Here is a 22,982-nt window from a genome sequence, read left to right on the forward strand (position 1 = left end):
GCTGACTTTTTGCCCTTTGGGCAGGGGGCTGGACTCGATGATCTCCCGAGGTCCCTTCCAGCCCTGATGTCTATGAAATCTATGAAACTTCTTAGTGCTTTGGTGTCCAATGTCTTATTTTGTAAAAAAGGGTACCATACCCCACAGAAGTACTTTTACAATTAATTCATTAATGTTTGTAAATTCCTCCGATACAGAAATGGAGTCGAAACAAACTCCAAAGTTCCAAAGTTTAGCAGCAGCATCTGAAGGGCTCTGGCTTGATACTAGGAAGTCTCTTGCCACCAAGTTCTATCCAATCCTTCCCTATTTACCCTTGCCTACAGTCCTTATTGTTATCCATTCCTTTCAGCTTATTCTTCCCCCCAAATTATCTTTTTTATTCTTATTAGCCTTTTTTTTCCTTTCCACAAAAAGAAATCTGTGTTTTCCCTGATAGTGTGTCATCACTGTGCAGGAAAGAACAACATATATTACACACAGACACGCACACATTTTGCAGCATACCAAACATCATGAAGCATGCTAGAAAGGCAGGTGACAGGTATTCTGGCAATGGAAGGGAGAGGAGGCAGAAGGAGAGCTGCAAGTCCCACCCCCCCACACCCATTAACACACCCTCTTTCCTGGCAGCAAGGAGTCTTCTGCTAGTGAGAGCAAGGAGCTGTGTCTGCACCTGCAGCACCACCCATAACACCAGTAACCACAACCAGCAGCAGCATGACATTCTCCACTCCAATTTCAGTTGCCAGTGTAAGCCTTCTGGTGCCAGAGAAGGAGCTGCATCTGGAAGCAGGGAATCTGAGTGCCATAGCAAAGGAAATTCTGGGGAAGAAAAGAGGAATCTGAGTTTTTGCTCCACACCCAAAGTTCCCCCAGAGGTAGGTTTCCTTCTCGGGAAGGCACCTTGAAGGAGATTGTAGGGGCAAGTGGTTCAGCTCCTCCTCCTGTTGTGCCTCTGCCTGCTGAGGAGGGCGGTAAGGCGGAATCCCCACCCACAACCCAGAAACGGTGGGGGGGAGTAGTGTAGTGTGGGATCATTTTGAGGTATGCTACCTGCCAGCACTGCTGAAAGCAGATCAGCCAGGGCAAGGATGGAAACATTTCACCACCACAGTGATGCTGCTACATCTTAGGAGGCAGCACTCCCTTGCCCTTTTTCCTCCTCAGCCTGGCACCAGTGGTAGTGTGCCCCCCCAAAAGTCCCCCTCTCACTCCAAACCCCAAGTCCCCAAGAAGCAGAAGCAGGTCACCCTGGATCAGTGAGGGAAAGGTGGGGATAAAGGGGGTAGGGTGCATTCCCAAGGTGAGCGAGGTCACCTAGAGCATTGGGGAGATGCTTGCTCTGGCTGGCCAGCCCTTCTCCTTTGTTGAGTATCCAGGGTAAGGTGGCTTATGGTGCTCATGGCCCCATCCTACCAAGTGCCCACATGCCCCACCTTCAGAAAGACAGTGGTGCCCTCCCTGTATAAGGCATGCAAGGAGTACTTGAGGGAGGAGGTGTGAAAGACAGGGCTGCAGGTAGCTTTACACTTTACCTCAGACATCTGGAGCAGCCGGGGTGGAGATCATGCCTACCTTTCCCTCACAGGGCACTGGTGCCATCAGCCAGGCCATCGGTGGGCTCTCCTTGAAGTGGAGGTGATGGATGAGTCCCACACAGCAAAAGAGATCACGGGGGCCATGAACCTCATGGTGCAGGGGTGGTTTGTTGGGCAGGGCGAGCTCATCTATGTGTTCGTGGTCACAAACAACTGTGTCGATATGATCGAGATGGTGCGTGACGCTACTTGTTGGCATCCACCGTGTAGCACACAAGTTCCACCTCATAATCAGAAATGCCTTGGAGAGGAACAGGGCTCCTGGCGATGATGCTGTCACTACTATGACCAGCCAGCTCATTTTGAAATTCAGGAAGGCGGTGGGCTACTTCTACCGGAGCATTGGGGGGGCAAGATGCTGCAGGAGAAACAGGCAGAGCTGAACATCCCACAGCACAAAATCATGCAGGAAGTACAGACTTGGTGGAACACCACATACCTGGTGCTTGAAAGGCTGTATGAGCAACAGAAAGCCATCCATGAGATGGTCTTGCTCAAGGAGATTGGGATCAGAGACCCCCTTAACAAAACTGAGTGGGATACCATCTCCCAGATCTTGGTGGTCCTCGAGCTGTTCCTCGAGGCCACTGAGAGCCTCAGCACTGGCAATGCCTTTCTTAGCCAGGTGATCCCTGTAGTGAAAGAGCTTGAGAAGCAAATGGAGAAATTCCAGGGGGTCAATGTTCTTGGCTGGGACAAGCTGCTCACCAAAGGTGCAGGCACTGGTGAAGCAGCTGAAGAAGGGCACCAAAAAATGGCTGGATTTGTTGCAGTACAGTACAGTTCATGTGCTGGTGGGCATGTGTGACCCAAGGGTGAAGGGGAGCATCTGCAGCAGCAAACTCCTTGATCACTGGACAGTGGAGCTGGTGAACAGTCAGGGAAGAAGAAGGGCACAGATGTGGGCACGTGGAAGAGGGGGATCCACTGTCCCATGCCAGCTCTCCAAGCACCAGCCAATCTCCTCCTCCATAGCCGCTGCCAATGTGGGCCAAGGGCATGGCTTTAATGTTGGGGTCCTGAGGCACCAGACCCCACCATCCGGCAGGTAGTGCAGAGGCCTCAATGGATACCCATCTCGCCGAGGATGAGATGCCACTGTGATGTCGAGCAACACACAGCTAGATGTGTAAGGATCTGGCCTCAGTTGCCCAGGAATACCTGTCCAGTCCACTGACCAGCGTTCCAAGCGAGAGGGTATTCAGCATTGCTGGGGATGTTGTGACACCCCACTGTACCTTCCTGGATCCTGGTTTGATGGAACAACTGGTGTTCCTGAAGGTCAACCTCCCATTGCTGGGGTTCCCCAAGCTCCATATGCAGATGGAGTGAGTGCCACCCTCTTCACTCCGCACCTGTTTCCTTCCTTTAGTTCCTTCCACAATGATTTAATGCCCCACTCTCAGAGCTGGAGACAGGAGTTCGATTTTTCACCAGCCAGCAGGGAGGAACATCTCCCTGCTGAGCTCCCATGCCAGGACGAACTTGGAGGCATGGGCTGGGGCTATGGGGAAGGAGGAGGCCCCAGGTCCTGGCCATGACCTAAAACTGCACCCTGCCAGGGTAGGAAGGCCTGGTGGGACTGCCAGTGGCACGGCAGCCCCAGGAACTGCCAGGACTGTGAACCTCCCTGGTGAAAGGTGGGTAGGAGATGCCTGATAACCTATAGCCACTGCACGCATGAATATACAGTCCTGGCTGGGGAAAGACCAAACCTGTAAGATCTTTGAGAGGCCTGAGGCTTACTGGCTGCAGTGGAGTTGTGAGAGTGAGAACAGGCAGGCAGCTCAGATCTGACCTGAGGTACCCTCGACTAGTCCGTGCTGGTGCCAGGACCCACAGGGGTGGGGGGTCAAAAGGCAAGGGGCCCACTGTGAGGAATGTCCAGAGCAAGAGGCTTGGGACTCTGACTGGCCTGAAGGCAGGGCCAGGACCTAAGAGGGAGCCAAAGGTTCCAGAGAGAGGGGACCACAGCGAAATGGCTGAAGGATGCAATCTGGGAGACATGGGCCACAGTGTAGAAGTACAGAGCTGTGGAACTGATGTCACCTCTAGACATCATGAGCCTAAATGGGCAGCCTCCTACCTGGGTAACATCTGTATCAGTTTTCCATCAAGGCGTGGCAGGGAAAAGAGGGGCGGGCAGTTGGACCGGAACCAGGTGGGCAGACTGAGAACTAACTGGCACCGGGAAGGCCCCCTGTTACAGGCTACCATCCTGCTGCATTCATTCCGCTTTGCCTTAACACACACAAGGCAGACAAGGGTCTTTGGGTCAATCTAATATCTTTTATTAGACCAACTGAACAGTTGGAGAAATATATCTTGCAAGCTTTCAGGTTTAAAAACCAATTGTCAGGCTGAGGAAGGATCAATAGTTGATGTGTGGACTCTTTCTGGATGGAAGGAATAGTAAAGAAGTCAAATGCTGGCATGCAATGCATGCAAGAAAGCCAGCTAGCGAAAATGTAAATTGAGGCATCAAGGGGTGAGAGACAGGCTGGGAGGAAGGGGAATGTAGCAGGTAAAAGTGGAGAGGTACCTAGGAAGTCTGATGTTAGGCAGGTATTAGTATGTCACAAATCCAACGGCTATATTGAGTCCATGATTTTTTTATATCCAAGAGATTTATGAAGTTTGTAGGCTTGTCTACAAAAGATGTTTTTGTATATTTCCCTTGAGGATCAGGACTGAGAGAATGGAGAGAGGGTGGCTTTCTTGTGAAAAATGTGCCCCCACTGGTAATTGGGTTTTCTTGTCTTTAATAGATTTTCAGTGTGCATTCATTCTGGTGTGCAGTTGTTGTTTGGTCTCTCCTATGTATTTTCCATTAGGGCATTTGGGGCTTTGGATGTGATATATAATTGTGTTTAGAAGCGTAGCTCCAAGATCCATGAATGGTAATGGCTCTGTTGTGGGGATGCAGTAATTGTCGGGGTACTGGATTTATGTTGACAGGTTTTGCATTTCTTGTCATGGCATGGTCTGCATCCATTCGGTGTATTTTGGGCTATAGGAAGTTTGCTTCTGGTGATAAGGTTACCGAGGTTCTGTGCTTGTTTAAATTTACAAAACACTTTTCACAGATGAGCCTATGAACTTCACTTCATCAACCTCCTAGATACAAAAACTCATGGACTCAATATAGACATTGGATTTATGACACACTATAACCTGCCTGACTTCTGACTCCCCAGGAACCTCTCCACTTTTACCTGCTACACCCCCTTCCCTGCCCCCCCACCTGTCCCTCACCCTGCCCCCCAACACCTCAATTTCCATTTTCACTGACTGGCTTTCTTGCCTGCATACAAGCCTCTGGCTGCTTTAGTATTCCTTCCACCCAGGAAAAGCACATACAGCACATACTCTTGCTTTCAACAGTTTGAGGGGCACTTTCACAGAAACCCCTGCACCTATCTCCTTAAAACTTGGCAGGCTTTATGCCCTCAGAAGGGACTACCATCTCTGCTGTTTTCATCCAAATCCAAAAAAAAAAAAGACAAAGTTGTAGGTGTTTTAGTGATTCCACATTATATGCTGCGGCCGAATCTCCAAATCCGATTTGGCGGAATCGAATCAGCAAAGTGATTCAAATCACCAAATTGAATCACTGTGCCTCCAAATAGGCCAAATACGAATCGAATACCTGCCACTTTACACACGTCTAATGACTAGTGGGAATAAGATCCTAAAAGTTTTTCAGCATGCTGGCCCCCAGAACACTAGAGCTATAGGGAAAATGCTTCTTAAGCCCATCTTGTATACTGTAGGTAAGGTCTGTTCAACTGGTAGCCTACAAAGAGTTAATTTACACAGGGGTCTCCAGGTTCCCCTTATTCCTGCAATTTCAGCTTTCTGCCCGTCCCTTGGGGCAGTTCACACAGTGTAGTGCAGCACAATGGAAAAGCCTACCTGTGGCTTGCACAGCATGTGGCCCTTGGGTACTCAGAAATTGGACAATCCTGTTATATATGATAGATTCTGCACTTTTCATTAAAATCATAACCACAAATACTAAATAATGTCAAGTACACTATAATATACTGACTTTAAACTGACTTCTGGGGGACATGCACTCTGTACTTCAGTTTCTGCAAAATAATACCCTAAAATAACTACTGATTAGAAATATGAACTACAGGTAACTAACTCAAAAATCCGTTTCTACACATTATATAAACAACCACCAGTAAAACCAGCAGTAAATCAGTAATAGCCAACTGCAAAATGTAGGGCTTGAGATTCTTAACAGGGATACCTTCAGTCAATTAGGCTAGAGACAGACATTATACATAAACCGGTTTAAGTGATCAGAAACTGTTTTAAACCTGTAACAGAAGAGATGTTCCGTGCTCATAAACCAGTTTGAAAATGGCTGAAACTGGTTTGAGATAAATCTAGCTGAATGTAGTATCAGACTTAACTGATTTGGGTCCAACAGGTTTATGCAATGTCTGTCCCAGACACTGTGGTATATGCTAAACCAGACTCCCCCAGCATCTTGGTATGCTTTCTGGGCATGGCGAGATGCTCTGCTCCACAGCAGAACTGGCTTCTGCTTCCTGGCTGAAGCTCCAACAGAGACTTGCAGGCACAGCAGGGTCTGCTGGCTTTCCTGTGCCCCCCTCCCCTTCTCACCAGTTGCTGCTTAAGCAGAGATCCCTTTCTCCTTTCCCCCACAGCACAGACTGTAGCCAGCATGTGGTATGCTAGCTAGTGCTATGTAAGGCAGATAGGACAGTGCTTGGTTAGGGTCTTTTGGAGCTAATCAACAGCTCAGTTGGTAATGTCCCTGCATTACTTCCTTTGGAAAACACTGTTTAAGAGCTTCAACTGCTCAGCAAGGGTTTGTTTTCTTATGGGGTGCTAAATGCTGATAACAGAATTGATAAATGCTCTGTTATCAAGGAGGGGGGACTCCTCCCTAATCACAGTGTGCTGCTGGGGCCTGGCCATGCTCCCTTTAAGTCAGCCCTGGGGAAGGGAAGGGAGGGTTGGTCTAGCATCCCCCAGCTTCTAGCCTGACCCACTGCAGGCATGTGGCTGCATTTCTGGGATGTCTGTGTAGCTACAAAGCGATTTTGCCTAGCCAGGTTAGACTAATCTGCAAAGACTGAATTAATTCCGGCTCAGGCTTTCTGAATGGCTGTCCCTAGCCTTAGTGAATGGAACCAATAGCCCCTGTGTGGAGTCTGATAATGTGGTGACACTGGATGTACTCTGGAAATTAAAGAGTGGAAAAACTAGGGAACATGCTGGGCCTTTAAAAAAAAATTAAGCTACAGTTTCCAAAATAAAAGTATCAAGGAAAAAGGTAAATTGAGATATCAGAACACTTCTAAAGACCTCTCTTTTACGGTTTTGCAATAATATAACACAAGTAGATTGATAAAATCTCATTCACATTTTATAAATATTCCTGCTTTATTATCATAACAGTTAAGACTCTGAAAACGAAGGACACTGTAATTTTTGTTGCTGACGACAATTTTCAAGTAAAGGAAATTCATTAGACATCTAACACTGCAAAATATGTCATCACAGTAGAACCAAGGGCCACACAAATCTTGAATTAAATATTTTATAACTGAATGCTTAAGTACTATTAAAAGAAGCATGTACAACGTATCTTTTCTATTTTTCACTCATACCTTGCAGAGAGGCTTATATTTTCTCCTTCTTATGCTCCTGACTGTAATGGCAGAGTATACAAATGTTATTCCACCAGATACTGTCCATTTAGTTTAGCTATACGTACCTTTTTTCTTCTGTAGTTGAGGGTACCAGGCTGCCCCTGCACCCCACAGTACCATTATATAAGGTTGATCGCTGACCTGTTCCACTGTTAGAATAACTTTTCTTTGCTTTTCTCCCTTATAACTGTACACAGCTTCTGAAAAAGTTTCAAATGATATGAATGTCATTAATTTTGTGGTAATGTTGGAGTGATGTAGCTGTGATGGTCTCTTAAATGCACAGTAGGGAGAGATTTTAGACAAGCTTATGAGCTCAAGGTACCCTGAAGTGACCTGAGGAAGGGTATCTTGTGCCTGAAAGCTTGCCTGAAATTTCTCCCAGCTATGCAGTTGGTCTAATAAAAGATATCACCCCCCAAAATATTTGCTTCTGATAATAATTTTGTGAACTTCTGTAAAATGTGAAAATACCTGTGGTAATAAAGATCAAATCAGATAATTAGACACAGTCTTACAATATATGATTTATATACGAGCGGAAGAAAGAAACTACAATTTTTTCTTGTGAGAATGAGAAAGAATATTAGTTTCAAATAGATACGTAAAATTAATTTTAATGGAAAGATAGCAACAAGAGGCACGATAGGTAAATATATATCTCAAATGGTATTTAGGCGAGAGAGATGTATTTACATCTTCAGTGTCTATTAAATTCATGCTGGAGAGCTTCATTAACTAGCTGTAATCTCAAGAACAATTAATCTCTTGTACCAGAGGTACACAGAGGAAAGACTGGGACCCAAAGGACTAAAGAAGGGCAATATAATAAATATAGAAAAGGAAAATAGGCTGGCACAGGGTATTAAAGACCAAACAGCCTAATTTCAATCCCCTGGAAGATACTGAAACCAATTATTAAACAATCAGTTTGCAAGATCTAAAAGATAACAAAGTGATAAGAGCAGACAGTGCCAAACCAAACTAATTTTCTTTTTTGACACGATAACTAGCCTAGCAACTAAGGGAGGCAGATGTCACATAACTTAGTAAAGCTTCCCCACATAACATTCTCATAAGCAAGCTAAAGAATTATGATCTGGATATAATAACCATCACCTGGGTATATAGCTGGTTGAAGACCTTGAGGACCTGGTCCATTATCTTTTCAGGTATCAAGGTCAGACTGACAGGTCTGTAATTCTCCAGATCCTCCTCCTGTCCTTTCTTTAAAGATGGGTACTATATTTGCCCCTTTCCAGTAACCTGAGACCTCACTGAACCTCCACAAGTTCTCAAAGAGGATAACCAATGGCTCTGAAATTACCTCAGCCAATTTCTTCACTAGCTTAGTGTGCATCCCATCCAGACCTATTGACTTGCAACATAAAAACTGCCATTTACTAGGTGACACTATTGGTCTATCTTGGCCAATACCCTGTGTCACACAGTGGCAGAGAGTGGGTGCTGAAACAGAGTAAACAGGGTATGAGCACTGGTTCCTTTCCTATTTGAAGTCTTTAGGCTAGGGACAGACATTCAAAGTGCCTGAAATGATTCAATCTTTGCAGGTTAGTCTCACCTGCAGAGTGAACCTGTTTGCAAATGGATAGATGCTTGGCACATGCCTGCAGTGGCTCAAACCAGAAGCCCGGGGGCACTAGAGCAGCCCCCACTTCCACAGGGAAGCTGAGGTGAGGAAGGGAGGCATGGCCAGACCCAGGCAAGCCTTAGTAAACCCTGACTTTCACCTGCAGGGTGCTGAAGGTGGGGGAAGTGGGAGCCTGACCAGACTGCTGTGGCAGAGGAGGAGGAGGAGGAGGGGAGCACTCTGTCCACCCCATTGATCCCTGATAACTGGGAGCAATCCTGGCATACATGGCTGCAGGGGGAACTCTTCCCCAACCTCCCTCTCCCCCACTGCTGCAGGGCGGGGAGGTTGGCTCTGTTTGGTGCTGGGGGACTGTTCCCCTCCTTCTTCCCCCTGCTGCTGAGAGGTGGGAAGGGCGTCTCTGCAGGGCTGCCCAGCACCAGAGGGGGACTCTTCTGCTGCTCTGCCACTGCTGCGGGGTGGGGTTCTATGACAGGCTGTCCCAAAGGAAAGCGCTTTTCCCACCACCACAGGGTGAGAAGGGGGGCTCTGCAAGGCTGCCTTCCCCCAGTGGGAAACTCCTCTGCCCCCTGCCTTCCCCCACAGGGTGGGCGGGGGGGCTGTTCAGTGTTGCAGGAGGGCTTTTGCCCCTTCTCCTCACCCCCCATGGGGTAGGGAGGGCAGCTCTGTGTGGTGCTCCTGGCCTGGCCCCCATGGCCCAGACCAGCTTTGCTCAGACCTGGCCAAGGCATTCACATGATCTGGGTGGGGCCACCCCCTGCAGCTGCGGCTCAGTGATCGGGATGTTGAGCCATCAGTGAGTGCAGCCTGGCCTGGCCCAGCGTGCAACCAGTGGCTGGCCAGGCAATGGGCTAGCTGGGCTGGCTCAGAGGGGCCAGTGAGCCCAGAGCCCAGTAGCCACCCATCAATGAGGCTGGCAAGAGCCCCATGAACCCCCGCGGCATCTCTGAGCCAGCCTGGCTAGCACCTGTTGTTTATATGCTGGGCTAGGCCAGGCTGCATATGCTGATAGGGCTCAACATCCCAGTCACTGAGCCACAGCTGCTTGGGAGCCACAGCTGCTTGGGGTGGGCCGGCCCACCCTACCCTACCCTACCCTACCCCCCCCCAGCTTGGTCAGGCCATACGGCTGCCTTGGCTTGAGCTAAGTGAGGCTGGTCTGGGCCATCAGGGCAGAGCCACCCCTAACAGCTGCAGCTCCATTACAGCTACTCCCTGTGCCCCAGCTGGACTGGGCTGGGCTGAGCTGAGGAGTGCCACACAGACTGGGGGAGTGGGGGGGGGGAAGAGCCCCCCTCTGGGGCTGGGCAGCTTGGCATAGAGCCCCCTCCCTGCCATGCAGTGGGGGAGGAGCAGGGGAAGAGTCCCCCTCTAGGGGCTGGGCAGCTTCGCAGAGTCCCCTTCCTACCCCAGGAGGAGGAGCAGGAATTCCTCTCCAGTGCTGCATAAAGCCCTCCCACCCTGAGGGGAGGAAGTGGAGGGGGAAGAGTTCCCTCCCCCCTCCACCAAACAGAGCCCTGGCATGACCTTGTTAAGTTGAAGGTGGCAGGGAGAAAAGTTAATTCTTTCCTCCATCCCTTCTGCCCTGCAGCCAGGGTCTGCCAGCCCCAGGGACCACTGCTGCAGCACCCTCCCCTTTGCTCCCCAGCAAACAAGTAGACCCTGGCTGTGGTGATGGAGGAAGGGAAGGAGGGAAGTATTAACCTCCTCCCTACCCACTTCACCTTAATGGGGCTATGCCGGCCAGTGTCTCTGCTTGGGCTGGTCCCTGGCTTGCACTAGAGACCAGAGAGGAAGGATCAGCCCTGCAGCTGAAAGTCCCACCCAGCAGCCCTGCAGCAGAAAGCCCTGTCATCAAGACCCAGCCCTGCAGCAGAGAGCCCTGCCCAGGCCAGAGAGCATGCTGGGATGCTGGAGGATTCTGGTTTAACTTAAACCAGGAAGGGGTCTGGGACAGACAATGGATAAACCGGCCTGAGTCAAATCATACTACAATCAACCAGGTATATCTCAAACTTGTTTCAGCCATTTTCAAACTGGTTTATGTGCACTGAACATCTATTCTGTTACAGGTTTAAACCAGTTTCTGATCACTTAAATCAGTTTATGTGTAACATCTGTCTCTAGCCTTAAGGTTTAAAAGTTCTGAGTCAGAGGCTGTACCTAAATTCCCATACTCAATAGCTACTGGTGCATCTTTCCTCCAAGAATTCATTCATTCCCTTTTTGAAAGCGTCTAGCTTCTAAGTAATCCCTCATTTACTTCAACTACTCTAGGCTGCATGTCTCCTTCGCTTATCTTTTCTGCCAACTGTACTCATCTGGTAGTTGCCCCTTATTTGTGAAGATTGAAGTAAAAAGGCATTAAATACTTCAGCATTTGCTGCATTATCCATAACTAAATTCTGTAGGGGGCCTACCATTTCTTTGGTCGTCCTCTTGAAATACTTACAGAATTCCTTTTTATTACTTTTATGTCCCTTGCCAGTTGCATCAGAAATCTTGGCTTGGCCTTCCTAATTTTCTCCCTGCACACCCATATAATACACCTATATTATTCCGAAATAATATGACCAATTCCACTTTTAATCCCACTTTTTATAGGATTCCTTTTTGAGTTTCAACTCATTGAAGAGACTCTTGTCTAGAAAGGTGGTCTCCTACTGCACTTCCCTAAAGGGTACCTATAACAGCCTCTGCCAATGGGACACTACAGCCAGGGGTACTCTCTTCAGCCTGCACCAGGGCCTTACCTACACACCCATGCAGGGACAGGGTTTTCAAGTCCAGTCTCATTTTGCAAAACACCATGGGAAAAGCAGTGGGCTACCCACATCAGCCTTCATCAGGTACCAATCAGGGTAGGACTACCTACAGAAGCCCACAGAACTACACTGCAGGGCAAAGACCATCCTCAACAGGACTTTGAATACACCCCCCCATCCCCTAGAACTGGCCTATTGTCCTCACCCACAGCACTTGGAAACTCTCCTTCCACCTCATGGTACCCTCAGCAGTACCACTGAACCTCTACCCAGGGATTCAGGCATACCACTAAGGTCTTGATTTTCCATTCCTCAAGATCCCATTCTTAGAACTCTCCACTGGTCAGGAAGTTGGGGCCAATTGCAGCTCTACTCCACCTCACAAATTCTGGGCCAGTACTCATCACAGGAGGGGGAAAGAGCCTGGCACTCAAACCTCTCTACCCCACTGGGTTAATATGAAGGAATGAGGCCATACCACTCTGAAAATCCATGAACCTCATTTTTCAAAACACCACTGGGAGAACATGCATTACCTCTATGTTGCTAGTTCCACAAGCAAGCTCTCCTTGCATCACCAAGACCACCACACTGGAGTTTCTAAAGAATCACATTTTGTGAATCTATGGGCCCTGCTACATATTCAAATTAAAGTTGGATAGAAACCACATAAATCGTTACACATTTTCAAGCACTACTTTTATGCGACTATAAAAAGAGCCAATCAGCTATAGTCATATATTACCTAGTACATGTGGCCAGTCTAAATTTACTGCACGATTAACTAGTTCAGAGAATCATAGAAAATCAGGGACCTCAGGAGGTCATCTAGTCCAACCCCCTGCTCAAAGCAGGACTATCCTCAGCTAGATCATCGCAGCCAAGGCTTTGTCTAGCTGGGTCTTAAAAACCTCCAAGGATGGAGATTCCACATCCTCTCTGGGTAACCTGTTCCAGTGCTAGTGAGAACATTTTTCCTAATGTCTAACCTAAACTTCCCTTGCTGCAATGTGAAATCATTACTGTTTGTTCTGTCATCTGCCATCACTGAGAAAAGACTAACTCCATCTTCTTTGGAACTACCCTTCAGGTAGCTGAAGGCTGCTATTAAATCCCTTGCAGTTTTTCCTTCAGACTAACTAATGGGTTCCCTCAGCCTCTCCTCAGAGGTCTTGTGCCCCAGCCCCCTAACCATTTTCATTACCTTCTGCTGGACTCTCTCCTATTTGTTCACACCCTTTCTACAGTGGGGGGCCCAAAACTGGAAACAGCACTCCAGATGTGGCCTCACCAGTGCTGAATAGAAGGAAATAATCACATCTCTCAATCTGAGAGCAATGCTCCTACTAAGGCAGCGTACTATGCCATTACCCTTCTCTGCAACAAGGGCACACTGTTAGCTCATATTCAGCTTATTGCCCACTATAACTCCCAGGTCCTTACCTGCAGAGCTGCTGCTTAGCCAGTTGGTCTCGAGCCTGTACCAGTGCATGGGATTGTTCCGTCCTAAGTGCAGGATGTTGCACTTGTCCTTACTGAACCTCATAAGATTTCTTCTGGTCCAATCCTCCAATTCGTCAAAGTCTCTCTGAATTCTAGCCCTACCCTCCACCATATCAACTACTCCCCACAGCTTGGCATCATCTGCAAACTTGCTGAGGGTGCACTCCATCCTATCTTCCAGATCATTGCTGAAGATATTGAACAAAACTAGATGATCTCCTGAGGTCCCTTCCTACCCTAGCATCTATGAATCTATGACTCTGTGAACACTAATTTTCTATGATTCTAGGAAAACTGACTTTAGGACTGACCCCTGAAGCTGTCCACTTGAAACTGGCTACCAACTAGACATCAAGCCATTGATTACTAACCTTATTGTCTGACCATCCAGTCAGTTTTCTATATAGTTTACAGTCCATTCATCCAACTCATACTTCCTTAGCTTGTTTGCACAAATATTGTGGGAGATGTGCAACAGAACACCTGGGGCTCTCTGTTCCTTTAAGGAAGCAGCAGCAAGCTAGGCAGAGTGCACTAGCTGAAGGTTGCCAAGACTATAGGGCAATTAAGCCAATTAGCAGGCACCTGCAGCCAGCCTGTTGACCAGAAGGGGTCAGGGCCCTGGAAGGATACAAGCCTGAGGCTGGGCTAGCAGGCTAGTCTCTCCCTGGCAGCCACAGGGTGAAGAGCTCCTAGCTTCTAGAATAAAGGGGCAGAGGCCGAAGCCCTGACAGGAGAATATCATTACTGCAACACCAGTGAGGCTTGGAGCATGGTGTAGGGGAGGACTGGAGCTGCGCATTTAGCCCCCAAGGCTTTAGGTGCCCTGCTGCAGCACAGTCATAAGGATGCCCAGCGAAGGGTCTGGGACTAGTAGAGGCCAGTAGGGTGCTGGGGCAACCCAGGGCAGGCTCCAGTTGGACTGGGGCCTATGCATAGGCCCATGGGCAGCCTCCCTATTTTTTATTAACCAAAGCATGGTGGACAAGAAGGAAAGGCAGCCTGGGGTGGAGCAGCTCATGGTCACAGAGCCACCAGGGGGCATCATGGCTGCCATTGGGACTCCAACATGCTACAAAAAGGTATCAAAAGCCTTGCTAAAATCAAGCTATATTACAGAGGTGGCCAAACCGCTGCTCATGAGCTGCATGCAGCTCACTGGCATGGTACTTGCAGTTCTCCAAAAAAATCGGCTGAAGCCCCGCCCACTTCTCCTTGAGGCAGCACAGCACCCTCCCACTGCTCTGGCTTTCCCTGCAGGGAGCACATCCTTAGCCCGCCCTCCTCCCTCCTTCTCTCTCTCTGGAACTGCTGGATCAGGCGCTGGGCTGCTGGGGCATGGACTGCAGCTGTGCTACTTACCCCAGGGCATACTCCCCACAGAGAAAGCCGGAGTGGCTCAGTGGTGCAGGGGGTTCACCTCCACTCCAGGTTGCTCAGCAGTCGCACCTACTCCCTGTTGTCCAGCTCTTGAACTTCAGGGGAGGATCAGATGTGGCTCTCAGGCATGACTTGCCCTTGGTGAATTCAAAGCTAATTGTTCCTAATCACTTTCTCTAACTGGTGCTTAGAAATGAATTACTTGAGGACCTGCTCCATGATTTTTCTGGGGAATGAGGTGACTGGATCCAGTAGCTCACTGGATCCTTCTTCTTCCCTTTCTTAAAGATGGACACTATATTTGCCTTTTTCCAACCATCCTGATGGCCATGAGTTTTCAAAGACAATGGTCATCAACTCTGCAATCACATCGACCAACTCCCTTAGGACCCTCAGGTGCATTGTGCCTGGCCCCATGGACCTGTACACACACAATTTTTCTAAATAGTCCCTAACCTGATCTTTCACTACTCCATCTCCTCCACAAACTGTACGGCCAGGTGCAGTGGTCCTGGAGCTGACCTTGTTTCTGAAGAATGAGGTAAAACAGGTATTGAGTACTTCAGACTTTTGTGTGTCATCTGTCACTAGACTGCCTCCTCCATCCAGTAAGGGACCCACACTTTCCCAGATCTTCCTCTTGTTGCTGACATACTTGTAGAAACCCTTCTTGTTACACTTCATGTCTCTTACTAGATGCAATTCATATTGCACTTTGGCTTCCTGATTTCATCCCTGCATGCCTGAGAAATATTCTTATACTCTTCCCTAGTTGTCTTTCCAAGTTTCCATTTCTTGGAAAGCTTCCTGGCTGTGTTTCTGCTCACTTAAGAGATTCCTGCTAAGCCTGTCTGGTCTTCTGCTGTACTTGCTAGTCTTCCTGCACATTGGGATGGTTTGTTCCTGCACCCTTAATAATGTTTCTTGCAGTTACAACCAGGTTTCTGGGACTTCTTTCCCCCTCAAATTGGCCTCCCAGGGGATCCTACCTATCAGTTTCCTGAGTGAATCCAAGTTTGCTTCTCACAAGTCCAGAGACCTTATTTTGTTGCTTTCTTTCCTTCTTTTCCTCAGGATCCTAAACTCAAATCATCTCATGGTTGCTGCTGCCCAATTCTTCCCTGTTTGTAAGCAGCAGGTCAAGAATAGCATGGCACCCAGTTGGCTTCTCCAACACTTGCACCAGGAAGCTGTCAACGCTCTCTAAAACTTTATGGATTGCCTGTGCAGTGTTATATTGCCCTCCCAGCAGATGTCAGGGTGATTTTGTTAATTGTGTAACAAGTATAATGTGTAGCAGAGGCCTAACAGAGTATCAATGTTCTAAGGTCAGAAACAGCATCTAAAATTTAAATACCGATTAAAAAAAAGAAAAAATGTTGGTTTAACTAAAAAAGTTTACTGTTATTTAAAAATACTAATTGCTAGAGCAGAATTTAATTACGTTTCAGCAAAGTAATTATGATGTGGTGGCAGTTTAAGTTCAATAAGTCAACTAACCTGTTAGTATGGAGATGCTGATGATTTTTAATACTGAATGAATCAATGTATCTTGCTGAAGTTGGTCTAGTTGAACATGCTGTATATTATCCCATTTCTGAGGATGCATGCGTGGAAGATCTCTGAGGTAGGTAAATTTTGAAGATACATACGCCAGTAAATCCTGGAGAACACCAACGTCTACTACATGAGAAACTTAAAAAATATTAAAGTAAGTCTCAAAGGACTTCTGGAGTCAAGAAAAGATCTTAAGTATTACCGTTTATTATCTGTACCACTTTGTCCACCTTTGAAATAGTACAAGGTGCCATTTCTTTTAACAGTGGAAAAGTTATGCTTTATTTTGTGACAGAATTCCAGCACTAAATATGTGCCATTTTAAATGCACCCAAAACTCATGTGAAAATAAAAATGCATCTTACACAATAACCAAATTGTAAGGTGTAAAGCAATTTTGATTAAGATGATTATGTTACATCATTGTTTACTAATGTGCTATCCCCGAGACAAATTTTATGTTGTTTTCTGTATTCCAAGTTCACAGAACTAAGATATTTCAGTAAATTAATACTTTTTAATGGTAACCACTAAATTGTACTACAAAGTATAAAAGCCTCTCAGTCCAGGATTGTTTTCAAATTTGGTAGAGTTCTGTACAAATTAAATTTTCCATATTTATTTATTAGAAAACTATAAACATCAATACAAATAAAATTACTTTAAATAACTATTTTTTAAATAAATTTTGGAAAACAAAAGATTTAATATTCTCTTCTTTGAGTTCTAATCTAGTACAGGCAGTCCTCTATTTACATTTCAAGTTTCGTCAAATGGCACTTATGACATTTGTAAACTGACACCTTGTTTCAAGGTTACGATGCTGGTTTTGCCTTTGTGACACTGAACACAGCTGCATCCAGCTAATAAGTCTGTGGTGGTGCGGGGGAGAGGGGAGGGAAGAGGTGTGGGAAGGCAGATCAATGCCCCTGCAGTGAGGGAGAGATTGTGGCTGTGGCTGGGATGGGGCACGGAGAGGGGGCCCAACAGCTCCCGCTGCTGAATGCCGCAGGTCCAGGGCGGGGGTGGGGGGCGCTGCTGCAGATCTGCATGAGGTGGCTGGGGCCGTGTGCCAGGTGGAAGGTGCTGGGAACAGGGGCTATGCTGTGCCACCACTTGCCCAGCCAGGGTGGGGGCGTGCAATGCAGGAACAGCTTGCTCTGGGTGGAAGATACTGGGAGCAAGGGCTCTGCCTTGTTGCCACTTGTTCAGCCGGGGCAGGGGAAGCATGAGGTGGAGGCACTGCTTTGGACAAGCGGCGGGCAGCAGAGGAGCTGCTCCATCCTTCCTGCACCTCCTGGATAAGCCACAGTTTCACCTCGCCAAGCAGTGGCATCTGCAGGGCACGGCGAGGACGTGTGCTCCCAGATCTGCACAGGGCAGGCAGCAGAGCAGTGGCTATGTGGGGGCTGCAGCCACCCTAAAATTCCCCATAACCCCTGCTGCATGCCTGGAGCAGCTCTGGCTCCATCTGCCCCATGCCCTGCCACCGCTCACCAGGGCGGAGTGAAACCACGGCTCATCCAGGATGTGCAGGGAGGCCTGAGCAGCTACTCCACTGTGCATTGCTTGTCTGAGGCAGTGCAGCACATTCTGCTCCCTGCCCCAGCTGGGCAAGTGGCAGCAGGGAATAACCTCTGGTCCCAGAGCCTCTGTGCCTGCATCCCACACCCCTCCACCCCAGCTGGACAAGTGGTGGCATGGCAGAGTCCCCACTCCTGACACCTTCCACCTCACCATGGGGGAGCAGCTGGACAAGATGCTAATTCTCTCACGGCTGCTCATAGTCCCTGCTCCCAGCACCACCAAAACGTAGCCCAGCACTGCTCACCTCACCGCAGGGGGGGCAGCCAGATGAGCTGCAGCAAAAGAAGAGAATATCTATCCAAATGTCCTTAGACACTTTAAGAAAGCAGACAAGACTCCAGAAAAACCTACAGCCAAGACTCCTGAAAAGACTCCAACAAAGAACCCTTCAAAAAGTCCAGCAAAGTCACCTCAAATAAGTCCTTCCAAATCAATATGATTGCTGTTTACAATATAAATACATTAACGTAGCTATATTACTCGTCTGTAATTGATTGAGTATAAAATTCTGTGTTATTTTTGATGAAAATAGGGTACTGGGCCTTTGTTCAGGAACCAATCCCCAATTTATAACATTGTTTCCTATGGGAATATTGGTTCTGAGTTACGTTTCGACTTGAGATGCAGCTTTCAGGAACCAATTGTGTCGTAAGTCTGAGGACTGCCTGTACAAAGGTTACGAATTGGAACCTCTTATGGTTCTCTTATGAATATATTTCAGCCTCACATTCTTTGGGATTAATAGCTGAGCAGCTTCCCAGATTTAATAACCGACTGGCAAAGGTTGACTGTAGCATCATCTCCCCAAACCAAAGGTTCTCATACACAGTGACATCTGCAACAAAGGAAATGGATGGCTATCAGCACAGAACACACTGAAAAATGTCCACAGGTCCCACTCAGGAACTGATTTTACTTCAGAATCTTAATTTGGAAACTTGTATCAATATCAATCTAGTATCAACATAATTAAGTTGCTAGTTGTTTTTTCTTTTTTCTTCTGCCAAAGCATAATGGAGTAATCTACTGTTCCTTTCTTTATTATTCAATGACCCACTTCACTACTGAGTATACTCTTCTCTCTTTTTGTGCAATATCTAAGACTGACTTTCAAGGAGGTAATTTTCAGAAACAGCCAACCTTTGGCTTTAAGTTACTTTGACTTAAAGTACATTCCTAGTGATTCATCATGTAAGTTGCTCCATAGAAGCAGAACCCTGTAAATGAGAACTCTACCTACTTCACTGGAGCACTTTGGAATGGAGTATTAGCTTGCATCTAAAAAGTAAATTTAAAGAAGAAATAAACTACTTTTAAAACAAATAATTTTTAGAATACACTGGGACAGTCTTAAGAACACTTAAAAAGTTCTCTCAGCACCATGATAGTCATCCCTTACTGTAAAACATTAAATAATCTGATACCAAGCATCTCATAAAGACACTCTATGAGAAGGTATTTCTTATATATACTTGACTCCACCAATTGCAATCTTTCATATATTTTATATAGTACATGTTTGTACCCAAGGCAGACAGGGTCTTCAGATGAACCATTTTATCACATCATAAATTGGCTGAATAATTTACTGCACGATTAACATGCTACTATAAAATGTAAAGTCTTTCAGAGCCCAAAGATTCTCTAAACATTGTACCCAAAGATTCTCCAAACACTGTACAGTAATTTTTTAATGGTCTCCCTAAAAGTCAAATTTTGTTGTTGTTGAAGGGGCTAGATAGTTGAGATGATTTTGAGCGACTTAACTGTGACATATTCAAATCACTACACATAAATAAGAGATGAAGAGATTAATTTAAAAAAGAAAACAAAAGGGAGTTCTTACCTGTGAGTAGTACAATATCACCAGGGAACACTGTGAGTGACCAAAATGCAGCAGCTCGCCACAGCACAATTTTTCTTTCTACTTCTGACTGGTCGATAACAACAATAGTTGCTATGGGAATTTTAGAGGAAGATTTTGATCTTGACTTAATTAGAATTTCTTTGACATGACACGGATGTATTACTACGACCAAAACAACGTATTTCTGACTTTTGCAACAGCAGTTTTTAAGTAATAATGGAGTGTTCTGGAGTTTCCCAAATTCTAATACTTTCTCTCGATCTGCTATTATTCCAGGACTAGCTGAAGAACAAGACAATTTAGCTCTCTTTGAGTTTTCGGTTTTAGGTACCGAATTAATAATACTTGAAGTATCTTCAAATGTTCGGGCTCTTTTAGAAGAGAATTTATGAGAATAATTTACTTGGGAGCACAGAAGTCCTGTGCTCAGTGGTTCAATATGGATCTCATTCAGAAGTTGTTCAGAAACATTAAAGAGCTGCAGGGACCTTTTTGTATTTTCACAAGAATCTGGGTTTTTTGTAGACTCAAAGCAGCTAGTTTTTCTGGCACCTTCAGAACTGAAAAGTCCACGAGACTTGGAAGACTCTTGTCTGTATTCAGTTTCAGTCACACTAATGCATTTTCCAGCATTATGGCTCAATTTAAAGGTTTGACTTAAAGCTGCTTTTCTTTCAACACACATTGTTCCTGTTTCTAATCCACTTAGTTGTGCAGCTTGTTTTTTAAATGTTTTTTGTGCAAAAATGGCAACTTGACTTGAAGTCATTATACTAAGAAATTCAGTGTCTGTTGATACTGCAAGGTTGAAACAATCATTCTTAATTATTTTTGGTTTTGACTCTTCTAATTTCATGGGAAAACACATCTCCAGATACTGACTCAGATGTTCATGATTAACACTATTCAATTCTGATGTAACATCTTCTTGTCCCACAGATTTTAGATGTATGCTAATCTGTTTGGCACTGGAAAACAAATCAGAAATATCACAGCAGTTGTCTTTCATATGTCTGGTATCACTTTCAGTAGAGTTTGAAAAACAGTCCTTTGATTGTTTTCTATGGCGTTTTTCTGTTTTTGTAAATATCTGAGGAAGCTGTTGATATGCAACTTGATTTTTGTATATTTCTCTATCTTTAGATTTTTGATAATCAGAGTAAGTTAGATCACCAGTTCTGGTAGGTGCACTGTCAAGAATGTCCATGCTTCCTATTACTGAAACACAAGATGTCATACAGTCTTCTGCAACCTCAAATCTCCTCTGTCCAGAGTTCAAAGAAAATTGATTTTTGATATGATGAGTCAGGTCCACAGAGTTTGTTGCTTGAAGTTCTACATGGCCAGTTTCTTTTACTTTCTCAGAGGAAAAGCTTAAGGCATGCCCACAATAGGAAAGATGTAGTTCTTTCCATGGTTCAGCAGCAGCTATTGAAGAACACTTTTTCTCATACACCTCCAATTGAGTTGGAATGATGGGTGCTCCAAAGAAAACATGGATTTGCCGTCTTCCAGACATATTCAATTACTGCATAGGTTTGATTTTTGAGAACACGTAATTTAGTGCAATAACTGCAGTACTTCATATATTCACATAAAATGCCAAAAAAACTGTTGTATCTTCCAACTAGTCACGTATTTCCAAATAATTAAACCGGAAACAGTAGTATTTAATAAAATGCCCTAAAAACAACATATATAACCAGTTTACATTTTTTGACAATCCATACAATTAAATATTTCTAATACAGAAAAATGTGAATGAGTTACTTTTCCCAACAGTTCTATTTATAAAAATAATAATTTAAAAATCAGGGTGTCATTGTCCTTATGTAACAGATGTAACTTTGTGTACATAGGAATGAAATCTGAGCATTCCTGAACAAAATTTCCAGGAAGCTAAACTTTTTTCATTTCTATAAAGACTCAATACCATTATTTGATGCTTAAAAAATGTAACATGAATTAATTTTTTAGATAATATATATAATTCAGATATATTTACAAGGCAAATGACTATATCCAAAATTTCTTACAACCTAATTCACATTTCATGTCATACCACAGAAGATGATCTCAAAGAGATGCTATGTATTTAAAAAATGTTAAAACCAGTCTAAAATTTACTAACGCAAATCCTTTTTAAAAATACATATTTAAAGCTACAAATAAGTGCAGTAAAATAAAGTCACATTGGGAAGATGACTATTTTAATACAGCAGCTCTTTAAAAGTTGTGTTGTTATTGAATTCCTAAGTTAGTCTTTCAATAACCTCTAAAATATCACAGTGAAACTTAAGAAAAATGCTTCAATAGTAGCTTTAATTCATATACGTAAAGACAGAATTGTCCAGCCTCTCTTGCATATTAAGACAAGTCCAGCTAGGGAAATATGAAACAAAGGATTTATTTTTTTCATTTCTACTACAACATTCTTCAAAACTGGATTATGTATCAAGAATAATTTAGCCTTACTGCTGTCCAAATGCAACTCTCTAAATGTAGGAGTTCAAAATGCAGATACATCTGGTTATATATATATGTCTCAAAGTTTTGGGGGCTGCTGGAATCTGGTCATGGTGGCAAGCATAACAATCACAGAAAGGAACTTAAAAATTTGGTCCACTACAAAAGAAAAACCAGGATATTATAATAAACACTGCAATGAAAAAAAACAAACATATTTTTCTTTCATTTTTTATTTTCACAATAGACCATTAGGGGTCACTAAACTCTATGACACAGATACACCTTCGTATTCTTAGAGTTCATAGAAGGTAATATAGACCTCATGAAATGTGATCCTATATAAAACTTAGGCATATTATGGAAGTAGCTATAAAACAGTGATTATTTCATGAAAACTGCATTATAGAGTATATGGATATGCAGCTTTAATTCTGACTTTCAGTAACTTGATTGTGTAAGTTCAAAATCTTAAAAAATGTTCTTTTAAAAGAGTTTTGAATGCAATATCCTAATTTCTGGGATGCTATATACCTGCATTTCTGCAAATCAGAATCGAATTCTTAAACCTTTAAGATTTGAAACAGCATGTACACACTTTAAGTCCTGTAGACTTCAAGGAAGAGGAGAAAGAACAAAAGGGAAGGTAATAAATTGCAGGTCTTAATAGAAATAAATGAACAAGTGACCAGGAAGCCAGCAAACAGGGACTGCCAACAGGGGAAGCAGTTTGCAGGCAGTGCGCAGGGCTATGCATGGGTACGATTGGTGCACAAGGTAAGTCAGAGCGGAAGAGGAGGAGCCTTCAATCTTCAACCATAGAAAGGACACAACACACAGCCAGGGACCCAGCCCTGGTGATGCTTCCCACCCAAGGCTCCTGAGGCTTCCACCCAGGCGGAGCCCTCAGGAGGATTGGCGGCACCCTGGCCCCTGGCCCGGGGAAGG

The 22,982-nt window shown here is 45.2% G+C and overlaps 1 protein-coding gene and 1 long non-coding RNA gene across 8 annotated transcripts in view; one reads left to right on the plus strand and one right to left on the minus strand.

Moving 5' to 3' along the window:
- The window catches only part of LOC109323999, a 22,292-nt gene extending 12,954 nt beyond the window's left edge, over positions 1-9,338 (plus strand). Inside the window, exon 3 of the long non-coding RNA XR_002104821.1 lies at positions 8,261-9,338. This is a non-coding gene — a long non-coding RNA (uncharacterized LOC109323999). The remainder of the gene's footprint in view (positions 1-8,260) is intronic.
- The window catches only part of FAM35A (family with sequence similarity 35 member A), a 69,675-nt gene that overhangs the window by 32,823 nt on the left and 13,870 nt on the right, over positions 1-22,982 (minus strand). For 3 of the 7 annotated variants that reach the window (XM_019555714.1, XM_019555709.1, XM_019555716.1), the window contains exons 2-5: positions 19,548-22,193; positions 18,429-18,536; positions 16,058-16,252; positions 7,363-7,497 (exon numbers count right to left, since the gene is read on the minus strand). In XM_019555714.1, coding sequence (XP_019411259.1) covers positions 7,363-7,497; positions 16,058-16,252; positions 18,429-18,536; positions 19,548-21,087 — 1,978 coding nt within the window. In that variant the 5' untranslated portion in view covers positions 21,088-22,193. The remainder of the gene's footprint in view (positions 1-7,362; positions 7,498-16,057; positions 16,253-18,428; positions 18,537-19,547; positions 22,194-22,982) is intronic. The other 4 variants (XM_019555710.1, XM_019555711.1, XM_019555712.1 and 1 more) reach the window with 4 other exon arrangements.

The sequence above is a fragment of the Crocodylus porosus genome, unplaced genomic scaffold (assembly GCF_001723895.1).
Source record: "Crocodylus porosus isolate Cpor-Errol unplaced genomic scaffold, CroPor_comp1, whole genome shotgun sequence".
NCBI lineage: Eukaryota > Metazoa > Chordata > Crocodylia > Crocodylidae > Crocodylus > Crocodylus porosus.